Raw genomic sequence first — 14,565 nt, forward strand, 5'->3', positions numbered from 1 at the left:
TGTAGCCTCCTTGGTTATGTGTTTTTGTTTTGATCTCTATATCATCATCATGTATGTATTGGACAGTGCACTGGGTGCCATTTTGATATAATGGATATATACATGAGCCTGCGTTGATCATATGTTGTCTTCTATCTATATTCTAATGCTGTGTGTTTGGAAACATGAATGAAAATCTTTAAAATTATGTTTTTTTATAAAAAATATAAATATTTAATGTCGATACCGAGTTGGTGTCGGAGTCGGAGTCGGAGTTTTAAAACATTGCTAGACATACTGCTTATAATTATAAATTATTAAATTTTAGAGTTCCTCCACAATATAAATGACATCCTCAACAAATGGAAATTTTTTCTTCGAGTGTGGCGGTGAATAATGACGAGATATCGAACTTCTGAACCTTGTTTGTGATGTCCATTTCCACTACTAGAAGAGTTCATTGCGTTGATCAAGTCTTCATTGAAGCCTAAGCTCCTTGTCTATCGTGGCTTGCCTTACCTTGATTTTATCCATTCATCTTTTGTCATCAAGGGCATCCATAGATTCCTTGTTACTTTCTTTTGTCAATCCATAGATACCCTGTTACTTTGTCCTTGCTTGAGAAGTCAACATTGATGTTTCTCTTAATTAAATGAGCTTTTCAGCAGTTTTGTGCATTTGTGTCATAATACTCCTAAGCTTGAAAAGCCCTAAGTATTCACAGTTATGAAATTTCTTTTATTACTCTTGCTTCTTTGTAGATAATAGAAACCTACATTTTTTGCTTTTGTTCTTAGTGCTTTGTCTTGCATGTGTTCAATTTCCCACTATTTAGGTTGCAAAATTTGGTAATTCTTGTCAAAAATCTAAAAAGTAAGAACATTAGTGAGTTGAATTATATGTGAGGAAGCCCCCCTCTTTTTTCCCATCACATCAAGTAGGTGAGCATTCACTTGCCCATTGAATTGTAAACATATCCGAAGTCAACCATTGTCGATTTTTAAATCCATTTCCTATATTATTTTTCATTTTGAATGGATATGCATCTGGTTTTCTCTTTTGCCTATCTGTTTTCTAAAAGGGGAAATAACAGTTTGGAGTTCTGGGATTTAAAACAAAGTCTTATTGAGTCAAAAACTATTTTTTCTTTCGCAATTTTGCTTGGGGATCGCTTTGCTTTTGACAATAGCACTGTTGATTATTTTCTGATGGATTATTTAAAACATTTTATATGGGTTATATTCTGTATGATGCATACTTATTTACAGATAGACTATTTTTATGGGTCATAGCAGTATGAATGGAACATGTTTCCAGAAGAGAATTTATTTTTTGGTTCGTAAATTACTTATTGATATTGATGTATATTTTGTTTGGTGATCACAATACTGTATTATAATAAAAAATTCTGAAGCAGAATATTTATGAAAAATAGGAAGCATATTTATTTATTTATTTTAATGTGAGGTGCTACCGCGGTACAGCTTAGCTTAAAAATATGTTGGCACATATATCTATATATATATATATATATATATATTATGATTTTCATTTATATGGATGTTTGTTTCTTGAAGGGCGTGGGAGAAATGGAAGGTCTGGAGGCAAAAGCTAAAGCAAGTGGTGCAAGCCAATTAGTCATTAAAGACTTGAAAGAGGAATTTGTAAAAGAATATGTCTTTCCATGTTTACGGGCTGGTGCCATTTATGAGAGGAAATATTTGCTAGGGACATCAATGGCCCGTCCTGTCATTGCAAAGGTCAGCTTTTATTTGCAAGTGTTTTTGACTTGAAACCCTTGTATTAAATGTTATGGGCCATAGGATTTCTGCTTGCAAATATTTTTACTTTGCATAATCAGCTTGTTAGCCAATTTTTTATTCTTGATGCAAAGACAGAATTTGTTGAATGGTAATGTATGAAAGGTATGCACTTTGCTATTTCAATATATTCATATTTGAAGCATTTATGGTACTCTTTTTAGACTACTTGCAAATTATAATATTGCAATAGCATTACTGTGACTTGGCCTTTTACTTCTTCATTGACAAATCTGATTTGAAGGATGTTTGTTATCTTTTTTTATTAGTATTAGGTTGGCATTGACATAGCTAAGTGACTAAGTCGGCTTGGTATCATGTTGAGATTAACCAGGATCAATAATCCAACAATACTACAGAAGTTTACTTTATTGCACTGAGAGTAGCGAGGTGTATCTACAACTCGATATGATAGAGATGTTGTCACATTTGTCATGCGGGTAATGGTTACATGTCGGCTTAAAATATATAATATTTATAACAAATACTAGTAATGCTATATACATATGTATGTATGTATGTAAACATCACACACACACGCGTGCATGCACACACACACACATGTATGTATGTATGTATACATGTTTGCATGTATGTATGCACACGCACATGCCTAATATAAAAACTGCTATATATAGAGAGATGCCAGATTTACACATAAATAGAAATGCCATAGATATGATACTTTTATAGAAATATTGTTGCTCCTCTTTTCATGTCTTCATCTATGCCTTGATCTATTTTAGTCTTTAGATGATAAAAAATTTCACACTCAGAAAATTTGATCTGTCTTGGTGCTGGATAGATCCATAGTTAAGATGAATCCTTTAGCCAAATCGACATTTAACTTTGGCTTGGTAACTCTAACAACCTTGTCGAACCCAACTTGCTTTGGCTTGATGAGTTGGTAGTTTGATAAAGAACAACTTCAATTTAAATGGGTGATTGAACAATTAGATTCAGGTTGGCATTAACATTGAAAATTAAAATCAATAACTTGGTTGATTGTGATTTACCTTGGTGACCTAGCAACTTTGCTATGCATGTCAATAATCAACTTTTACTTGGCAACTTCAACAACTATTTTTGAGATTGACTTTGATTTGATATGTTGTTCCAATTGCATTACCAAGGCTATCTATGATTTTGGTTGCTGACAACAATAGTTACTACTTAGATCAACATTTGAGTTGAATAGGTGACTTGAATAAGATGCGTAATCAATTTTGAAGTGACATCCATATGCACATTTCGATTCCATTCCAAAGTTGACTAGATTAACTTGACGTTAACAAGGAAAGCAAGTTGACTCAATACCTTGGTCCATTTGGACTTGACTAATTGAAATGACATTGACATTGACATTAGCTTCGTGAGGCAACGTCAATGGCTCTTGTGAGCAAGAAGAAGCTCAATTGTTGCAATAGTGATATGTCAATTTAAAGAGGCTTGTAGAAATGGTTTACTAATAAAAATATTGTTTCTTTGTAGGAAAAATAAATTGCAATTGATTGAAAACCCCATTGAATAAGTAAGACAATCTGAGGAGGCAACAAGGGATGGAGAATTCACCAATGAATGTATACTAAGTTTTTTCATGCTTGAATGCGATTTAGAAATTTAGGATAACTTTGTGCAATCTTAAATGAGCCACATAAATCCATGTTGACTTGTTCACTCTTAAATTGAGCATTAGGAAGTAGTTCGTTCACTCATCAATAAGAGTCAACCTTATCCACAATTTGTGAAGGATAAAAAATTTGAATGCTAATATCTAACTCAGTAAGGTTTAGTATTTCGAGTTAAAACATAATGATAGTGGTAAGAGTTCATAATTATCTCGAATGAAATTTAAGGTTATAGTTCCTACCTTATATATTTGCATATTTTCCTAAGTTGCTTCCGTAGTTGAGAAAAATTGGATTTGTAAGTTTACAATGAATTGTATCAATATTATTCCCAATTTTTGTGTCTTTGTGCTTATGATTTTGTTCAATTATTATTAGTTGATATGTGAGATGAATTTGTCAAGATACAACTACATATACCTTGCATTATCAATTGATTTGATGTGATTTAGTTTAATGGACATATTTTAGCATGTATTATATTTTTGTACCTTATCCTTATCTTGTTTGGGTGACTTAATTGATCAGTCAACCACTTTATTGCATTTTATTGTAGTTACGATCAACTTTGATTAGCCTTCCAATTGTTTTTTGCTACATATATAGTAATACAAATGAGTGTACAACATGTTGAATTTTGTACTTATGGTTGGTCTTCAAAATTAATATTTAGTTCTCCAAATATATGTAATAATAAATATAAGACATGTTCTTCATGTTGGTTTCAAAACGAGAAAAAATTTGAATTTTAAATTTCGAATTTTTTGGCTCCAAGATGATCAAGTTGACCCTCCATCAAGGCAAAATGGCCTAGCTTGTAGAGGCACCCAATCGGCCTGCCAAAAACTCTATATATACATCACTCTTCCTCCTCCATAAGACATAATTTGGATCCAAACGTGACATAGCTTCTTTTTCTCATTTAAATGAAGGAGACAAGACAAGAAGGATGAAGATAATCCAAGCATTTTCTCTCTCTCTCTCTCTCTCTCTATCTCACCTCACATTTGTGGATTCTTTATCTTTCTATGACCTCACACATGTGGAAGACATGTCAAGTTTCTGGGCATATCTGGGTAGTAGGACCGAGGTTTTCTGGATGCAAAAGAAGGCTGAAACTCAAGCCTAGCAGATGAAGACCAAGACGAGTTTATTGGGCAACAATTTGACTTGACAAGTGTTGAGAAATCGATAGGGATAAAATTAGGATGATTTATCTTAAGCTTGATAACTACTTGTGATGTATTTTTACTTTTTCATGATTATTAACTTCTTCTCTTATTATTATGTTGTTCTTATCATCAAACAACTACAAAAACAAGAAGATCAACAATACACAAGAACATAGGATGTAGGCTGGAAGCCAAGGCCAAAACCTCTCCACTTGAGGAGAAAACCCATAAATCTCTTCTCTTGTTATAGATTCTTCAATGATGAATTCCAAGACCAATACCCTTCCAAGGCCAATCCAAAACTTCTTGATGATGTGCTTTTTCTATCCAAGTCAAACCCATTCAAATCTCTTCCAACTGCACAATTTCAATCCCCAGCGACAAAATTTCGCCTTTCGCTGCAGGCCTGAAATTTTTGGCCCTTGCAACAGTTCCTACTTCCATACGTGTGAGTAATTTATGGCTTCCAGGGCTTCCTTTGACCTTCGCTTGGGTTGCTTCTCCTGCTAGGGCTTGTAAGTGACCTTAGAGTCCTTTCTTCAACCTTCTTCCTGCAACTTTTGCAACTTCGACCTTGCCATTGTAAAACCCTAACATTCCCTTCACACGTGTGAGAGAGAGAGAGAGAACTCAAGAAATTCGTCCTTCTATCCTTCTTCGCTTGCCTTTCTTTTGCTTTTCCTACGCTTGAATGATGAGAAGTGAGTGAGTGTCCATAGGAGGTCAAGTTCCCTTCTATATATAGGCTTCAAAGGAGGATGACATGCCCTAATGGGGCCGATTTCTTAGCTCCTAGGATGACTTGGTCTTGGAGGGTATTTTGACACTTTTAAATACAAAAATAGTTCTTTTGACATGTTATAATGTGCCCAATGGGGTCTTCTTCATATGACAATGACTCTATTGACTTCTTGACACTAGGACAAACTCTAGAAGCACTCAATGGGTGGTTGACCTCTAAATAAAATGACCTTCAGCATGAAATCCATGCTTCAAAAATAATAATAATAATTTTTCCTTGTTTTTACAATATACAAGAATGAAAAGTACATTTCATATTTATGAAGACCGAACCTAGTTACACATGTCAACACTCCTTCTTAACTAGGGAGATATTCATAATGGTACATGGACATTCTCAAACTTGGTCATACAACATGAGTATTTAACATGTGGCACGATGACACGATGACACCCCAGAGCATGACACAGAGGACACATCATATATATGTATGTATATTAAAAAAATTAATAGATATTAGACAATGATTCAATTTAGAAATTCAATCATACATTATACATCAAATCATCAATGATACAACTAGTACTTACTATTACATCAACAGTGATAAATTGACAAACTAAAGAAGTTAACCATAAACTTTAGTTTTTTCATTTAGTCATTAAAATCAAAATGTATTACATAGATATTGAGTCTTGACTCACTGAGTCACATATATTATATGTGAGAATGCAAATGGAAAATGCAAAACTGTTGGCATTATGATACAGGTATTGTCCTTGATGGCAACTCTCTTATATGAAAGATCACAGTACATCAGGTTAACAACAAAGAATTACAGATCAGTCTACACAGAATGAAGAAAGAGAGGTATACGCAGGTTCACTGACCACAAGTAGCGTATACGTACACACGCACTTTCATAGAAGGAAAAGCTCGTATACCTTGGAAAACTAAGTTTTTTGTCCGAAGTATTTGGTCCATGGTATTTTGATCCATGGTATTGGTCCAAGGTATTTGGTCCGAGGTATTGACCCTAGGTATTTGGTCCAAGGTATTGGTCCTAAGTGGTTTTGGTCCATGGTATTGAGAAAGGCCTAAAACTATAAAAAGAGGAGAAGATCATTAGGCCAAGGTGTGCAACTATCGAATATTTGATGAAGTGTGAGATCTAGTATGCAGGTTATTGGCTTATTGTGTTGTGCTTGATCTGAACCAGGGATGAACCTTAGCGGTTGATGGAGGATAAGATCTAATGATGGATCAGGATCTTAAGGCTTGAAATGAATTATCTTTATATGGTTTGATCATGTTTATTCTAGATCTGTATACTGACGCATGTTTTGTTCTGTAAATATTATGATCTGGGTATAACTGAAGTTTGGAATAGCTGCAGAATTATGAATTAATATTTGTAGATGTATATGCTGGTTGGCTTTGAGAAAAGCGCATATACACACAGGTTCGACACATGGAAGTAGCGTATACCTTATAAAATATGTTTCAATTGTTTCTGTTTGCTGTTGCAGAGTTCTGGGTTCTGGTTACTGTATTCTGGTGACAATATTCTGAATGATCAGATTGATGGGTTGTCAAAGTGATTGATTGATTCGGTTGTGGTTGGTTCAGAAAGTGATTGGTTGATGCAGATGTATTTGATGATTGAATTACAGTTATGATGGATCCAGTCTGAAAATTTATGAAACGTGGTCCTTGGAGAAGGTCGTAGCCTTCTGTAGGTCACAGTGTACGTACTAGTAAACATGTTGGCTAGTACAAGAGTTAGGGGGTTGTAGCTCCCTTCTAGGAGAAGCTGGAGAACGAGAGAAGGTTGTAACCTTCTGCAGGTAGAAGCCTGCGTACTGGTATAAGTCTGCACCAGTACAAAATTGTAAACAGATTTTCTTATTATTAAAAGAAGACAGAGACGACAACAGCAGGTGGTTTTCACCCACATTGGGTTTCCACCTTATATCTTGGTGTTCATGTGTGATGCTTTATTCTGCTTTTACTGCACTGTCTAATAAATCTCTGATATACTGGTTAAAGTTCAATGCATGATAAATTGGGTAAATCAAAAGTTCTCTGCATATACGCTGGTTGCTTTAAGTACAGTCGCGTATACACGCTAGTTAATTTAACTGAAGTAGCTTATACAAATCTGTTTGGAAAATTAAATTATTGATCTGAGAACACTGATTCACCCCCCCTTTCAGTGTTATTTCCAACAATTGGTATCAGAGCAGGTCCTTTAGAAGAAGCTTGATCGCTTGAAGGGAGATCCATCATCATGAGTAATCAAGAAAGCGTGGGATCCATCAGACCGCCAATATTAGATGGGAGCAACTTTGTTTATTGGAAGATAAGAACCACAGTGTATCTACAATCACTTGGAACAGATGTATGCGAAATCGTGGAAGAAGGATATACATTTCCATTAGTAATTCCTACAGATATGACAGGTAAAAAGCAATATGAAACCAATTCCAGGGTTGTCAATACATTATTGGGAAGTCTGTCATAATCAGAGTTTGTCAAAGTTATGCAGCTCAAATCAGCCAAAGAAATATGGGACAAAATAGTTCTAAGCTACGAAGGAAACTCTCAGGTGAAACGTGTTAAACTGCAAACTCTCAGAATTCAATATGAAACTCTTAAGATGCACAATGATGAAAGTATAGCTAGTTATTTCTTATGTATAGATGAGGTTGTTAATTGCATGAAAAATTTGGGTGAAGAAATAAAGGAAGTTACCTTAATTGAGAAAGTTTTAAGATCCTTGCCCGCTAAATTTGAATCAATAGTAACTGCCATAGAAGAAACACAGGATCTACAGACTATCACTGTGACACAACTTCACAGAATCTTAACTGCCTTTGAGTTGGGAAAAGGAGGCCCATCAGATATGAGAGAAGCTGCATTTAAAGCTTTAGCAAAAGAAAAGGAAGAACTCAATGAATCAGGACATATTTCAGAAGAAGAAGATGAAGTAAACTTTGTCAAGAAGCTTCAACGGGGTTCCGGAAGGTTTAGAGGTAAATTACCTTTCAAATGTTTTGCTTGTGGTAGAGTCGGTCATTATGCTGCCAAATGTCCTCATAAGGATAAATATGATAAGGGAAAGGAATCTGCAAAATGGAATAGAAAACAAAGGGTAAGTAAAAAGAGTTACTATACTCATGAAGATAGCGATGGATTATCAAATAGTGATGAAGATGAATAGTAATGACTATAGACTTCTAATGGCTTATGAAGATGATAATTTTTGGGATGCTTTAGAAGAAGATGACCTCCATGAAGAAATCTCTAAACTCAAAATTTGTTTAGATGAAAAGAATATGATTATAGATACCTTGACATACCAACTTGATGAAAGAGAAAAACACAATGAAAAACTAGAATGTGAAATTGTGGGTCTAAGAAAGGATCTTGAGAAAAGAAAATCTCTCAATCTTAGATTTGCTAAAGGATCAGAAACCTTAAATGAAATTATCAAAGTGCAGCGTTCTCCTCTGATAAAGACATGTCTTGGATATAGTGAAGAAGCATCTCAATCACAAAAGCTGTCAACCTCCACTAAAAGCTATCTTGATGCAACAAAGAACAGTGAATAGTATGACAATCATCAACAAAGGCTTAAAGCAGATCACCACGTAAATTAGGCTCAATTTGCTTCAAGGATGAACAGAAGCCACAACCAACCTCAAGTAAATCATACTCAATTTGCTTCAAAGATGAATATCAATAGAAACTACAATCACCAGGGCAATAGATTCGATAATTGCAAGAACTTCTTTAATGGTCAATGTTTCTCATGTCATAATTTTTGACACAAAGCTGCTCAATGTGTTGCTTATAAAGCCATCATGACTAGAGAAGCACGAAATCAAAGGAGTAAACTCTATTAAATCCCAAAATATGGAGAAAGAAAGAACCACAAACATAAAGATGTGGTATAGCCTTGTATGCAGAAGGACAAGAAAATCAGTGGTACATCGACAATGGATGCTCCAAACACGACAGGTGACAAAGAAAAACTTCACTCATATAATGCCTTAGAAAAGGAAAAGAATGTCTCATTTGGAAACGACACTCCTGCTGTCATAAAAGGTAAAGGCTCTATTCTCTTGAGAGAAAAGGTTAAAGCTGTGAATGTTATGTCTATTGATGGTTTAAAGCATAACCTGTTGAGTGTTAGTCAAATGTGTGATCAAGGAAATGAAGTGGTGTTTCGATCAAACATATGTGTTGTTCATGAGCTTGATACAGGAGAAACCGTGATCAAAGGTACAAGAACTCCAAACAACTTATACATACTCAAGGGAGGACAACAACAGTGCTATCTAATAAAAAATGATGAAAACTGGCTCTGGCACAGAAGATTGAGACATCTAAGCTTTTCTCAAATAAGAAAAGCATGTAGATTCCAGGCTATTCGTGATCTTCCAGATATCAACATTCCTGAAAATACAATATGCAAACCATGTCAATTCGGTAAGCAAACCAGATCTCACTTCATTGAAAAAGAAAGATCAACCAGTAAGCCTCTTGAACTTGTTCATACTGATTTATGTGGACCATCAAGGAAAAAGCCACCTCGTGGAGAAGAGTACTTTGTATTGGTCATTGATAATTTTTCCAGAATGTGTTGGATAGGTCTTCTAAAGCATAAAGATGAAGCATTTGAAAAGTTTAAAGCCTTCAAAGCTTTGGTTGAAAATGAATCAGATCGCAAAATCAAATGCCTCAGATCTGATCGAGGAGGGGAATTTACCTTGGATGAATTCTTTGACTTTTGTGAACAACATGGAATAAAAAGGTAGTTCTCCACCGCAAGGACTCTTCAGCAAAATGGAGTAGTAGAAAGAATGAACAGAACTGTTCAACAAATGGCTCGAGCTATGCTAGATGAATCTGGAACTCCTGCAACCTTCTGGGGTGAAGTTGCATTTGCCGCCGTCACTATTTTCAACCAAGCAAATGTTCGGGTAAACAACAATTCCACATGAACTTTGGTATGGTAAGACTCCTACTGTAAAATACTTTAAAGTTTTTGGAAGCAAATGTTACATCAAAAGGACTGATGAAAAACTTGGTAAGTTTGAACCCAAAGCAGATGAAGGTATTCTTCTTGGTTACTCTTCCCGAAGTAAAGGATATAAATGTTATAATAAAAGACTTGGGAAAATTATTGAAAGTATTGATGTTGTGGTTGATGAAGCATGCAAAACTTCAAAACAGATAAAAACCGAAGATTATGACAATGAAGAAGATGGGGATTATTTTCCCACATCAAATCACACTGATTCTAAAGAAGAAACCAATGAAGTACTAGAAGAAGAGATAATGGTAGAAGAAAAGACTATGTCCAAGTATGTTCAGAAAAATCATCCAGAAACTCAAATTTTAGGGGAAAAAGTGGCAGGTGTACAGACAATAAGAACTATTACAGAAACCTCAAGCTATCTAGCATCACTATCCTCCACCGAACCTCAAAATGTAAATGAAGCATGCAAAGATGAATGTTGGGTCAAGGCCATGAATGTAGAACTTGAGCAAATTGAAAAGAATAATACTTGGGAATTAGTTCCTAGACCTCATGATAAGAATATCATAGGAACTAAATGGATATTCAAAAACAAGTTGAATGAAAATGGAGAAGTTATTAGAAACAAGGCCCGACTTGTTTGTAAAGGATATGCTCAAAAAGAAGGTATAGATTTTAAAGAAACTTTTGCACCTGTTGCTAGACTTGAAGCCATAATGATGTTTCTTGCTGTTTCTAGTTTTCAGAAATTCAAAGTATACCAAATGGATGTAAAATCTGCCTTCGTTAATGGAGACTTAGAAGAAGAAGTCTATATTGAACAACCAGAAGGATTCATTCTTGGAAATGATGCAAAACTTGTATGCAGACTCTGAAAGGCTCTCTATGGTCTAAAACAGGCTCCAAGGGCCTCGTATTATTTGTCTTGACAAATATCTCCAACAACAGGGTTTTTCAAAGGGTTCAGCAGATAGCAATCTATATACAAAGATTGACACTAATAAATTGCTAATAATTGTTGTTTATGTTGATGATATCATTTTTGGTAGCAATGAAGAATCCATGAGTCAGAATTTTGCTTCAGTAATGCAGCAAGAATTTGAAATGTCCTTGCTTGGTGAGCTTACCTATTTTCTTGGTCTACAAGTTCAACAAAATAAAGATGGTATTTTTTTTCACAAACCAAATATCTCAAACAGATCTTGAAAAAGTACGGCATGGAAGATTCTAAACCAGTATGTACCCCAATGGTAACAGGATGCAGTGTCAGCTCAAATGATGAATCAACTGTAGTACATCAACCAACTTACAGATCCATGATTGGCAATATGCTTTATCTAACAGGTACCCGACCTGACATTATGCATGCAGTAGGAATAGTTGGAAGATTCCAAGCAAATCCAAAGGAATCACACCTTCAGGCAGTCAAAAGGATTTTCAAATATCTTCAAGGAACGCAAAACTTTGGTTTATGGTATCCTAGAGATACAAATCTTGCTTTTCATGCATATACAAATGCAGATTGTGCAGGAAATGTTGATGCCAGATAAAGCACTAGTGGTGGTGCATTCTATATGGGTTCCAGGTTAGTGTCTTGGTCCAGTAAGAAACAAAGTTCAATTGCATTATCTACAGTTGAAGCAGAATATGTGGCCGCTGCATCTTGCTGCACACAACTACTTTGGATGATGCAAAACTTGCAAGACATTTAGATCATATGTACTCCACCCAACTCCATTCTATGTGATAATACAAGTGCCATGAGTATTTCAAAGAATCCAGTCATGCACTCCAAGACCAAGCACACACCTATCAAATATCATTTTCTACGTGAACAAGTGCTTGAACAAAAGGTCAAATTGGAGTATGTTCCCTCCAAAGAATAGGTTGTTGATATATTCACTAAACCACTACCCAGAGAGACATTTGAATATCTCAGGCAAAAGTTGGGAGTAGTTGTTGCATCATCCTGCTGTTAAATCCTATTTTTAAGAGAAAGGTTGTTATACGTGAGTTTCATAAAGCGTAGTCGCGTACATACGTGGGTTTCTATGGGCACAATCGCGTATATGTTGGTTTGAGGAAAAGCAGTGGGCCAGACTCAGGAAAAAGGGGTTTGCTATGGTTCTGTCAATTATCTGCTCTGTTTGATGATGGTTACAATCTGCTGATAACATGTGGAAATATATTGGTCCTCATAAAGTTGTTGATAACTTGATGTATATCTGATTGATGATGATGTTTTGGTATCTCTTATTGATATATGCAATAATGAGATCTGACAGTGAACATCTGGCGTAGGTTCAGGGGGAGCACATGCTTCTAATAATGCATTCTTGGCATTATCTTAGAAGATCTTGGTACAGATCCACATAATTGTTTTGGTTCAGGTGACTCTTTTTGATGATGAAAATATACAGGTTGTTGATCTTGACGTTGTTGATGGTGCAGATCATATATGGTGTATGATTGTTGTTGTTTAGATTGGTTGTCCTTATTATAAATGTCATGCATATCATTTAATGTAAAGGTCATGAAAAGACCTAATTTGTAACCCCACTATGCATGGGATGGATGATGTAATATTTCTTGTTTTTGTCATGTATAAACAATTGGTATATCCCCACTTGGTTGGGTGGATGAGTCAAATTTGGTATATACCCACTTGGTTGGGAGATGGATGTATGTATGAGTCATTGGTGATAGGAAGGTCATTGGTGATGTATGTATAGAATCATGTTATTCTTTTAGCAAATATCCAAGCAGCCACACCAATATATTAACATCGCATCCGCGGAGGACTTGTATCATTTCGGAGGTAGCAATCAGCAAAATCGCTGAAGGACCCGGAGCCGAAATCTTATAGAGCAGAATATATATCCACATCGGGTCCGCAGAACCCTTATAGCGCATCGGAGCAACGGAGGTAGCGATTAGCGAAATCGCCGAAATCATCCGGAGCCGAAATTATATAGAGGATGGTTGAATGGGAGATCGGGTCCGCGTTACATCGGAGGAATGGGTCTATTGTTTACAGCGAACGCCGATGTTCATCAGACCCGAAACAATATTAAAGGGAGTCTAAAAGAAAAGGAAGAACTCAATGAATCAGGACATATTTCAGAAGAAGAAGATGAAGTAAACTTTGTCAAGAAGCTTCAACGGGGTTCCGGAAGGTTTAGAGGTAAATTACCTTTCAAATGTTTTGCTTGTGGTAGAGTCGGTCATTATGCTGCCAAATGTCCTCATAAGGATAAATATGATAAGGGAAAGGAATCTGCAAAATGGAATAGAAAACAAAGGGTAAGTAAAAAGAGTTACTATACTCATGAAGATAGCGATGGATTATCAAATAGTGATGAAGATGAATAGTAATGACTATAGACTTCTAATGGCTTATGAAGATGATAATTTTTGGGATGCTTTAGAAGAAGATGACCTCCATGAAGAAATCTCTAAACTCAAAATTTGTTTAGATGAAAAGAATATGATTATAGATACCTTGACATACCAACTTGATGAAAGAGAAAAACACAATGAAAAACTAGAATGTGAAATTGTGGGTCTAAGAAAGGATCTTGAGAAAAGAAAATCTCTCAATCTTAGATTTGCTAAAGGATCAGAAACCTTAAATGAAATTATCAAAGTGCAGCGTTCTCCTCTGATAAAGACATGTCTTGGATATAGTGAAGAAGCATCTCAATCACAAAAGCTGTCAACCTCCACTAAAAGCTATCTTGATGCAACAAAGAACAGTGAATAGTATGACAATCATCAACAAAGGCTTAAAGCAGATCACCACGTAAATTAGGCTCAATTTGCTTCAAGGATGAACAGAAGCCACAACCAACCTCAAGTAAATCATACTCAATTTGCTTCAAAGATGAATATCAATAGAAACTACAATCACCAGGGCAATAGATTCGATAATTGCAAGAACTTCTTTAATGGTCAATGTTTCTCATGTCATAATTTTTGACACAAAGCTGCTCAATGTGTTGCTTATAAAGCCATCATGACTAGAGAAGCACGAAATCAAAGGAGTAAACTCTATTAAATCCCAAAATATGGAGAAAGAAAGAACCACAAACATAAAGATGTGGTATAGCCTTGTATGCAGAAGGACAAGAAAATCAGTGGTACATCGACAATGGATGCTCCAAACACGACAGGTGAC

General features: G+C 35.5%; 1 protein-coding gene across 2 annotated transcripts in view; it reads left to right on the forward strand.

The window, feature by feature from the left end:
• Positions 1 to 14,565, forward strand: part of LOC149187909 (arginosuccinate synthase family) — a 311,302-nt gene that overhangs the window by 206,179 nt on the left and 90,558 nt on the right. For both annotated transcript variants that reach the window (XM_089411491.1, XM_089411492.1), the window contains exon 6: positions 1,557 to 1,739. In XM_089411491.1, the coding sequence (XP_089267617.1) occupies positions 1,557 to 1,739 (183 nt within the window). The remainder of the gene's footprint in view (positions 1 to 1,556; positions 1,740 to 14,565) is intronic.

The sequence above is a fragment of the Pinus tabuliformis genome, chromosome 3_1 (assembly GCF_031772625.1).
Source record: "Pinus tabuliformis cultivar Carrire ecotype Pingquan chromosome 3_1, CPIR1, whole genome shotgun sequence".
Classification (NCBI taxonomy): domain Eukaryota; kingdom Viridiplantae; phylum Streptophyta; class Pinopsida; order Pinales; family Pinaceae; genus Pinus; species Pinus tabuliformis.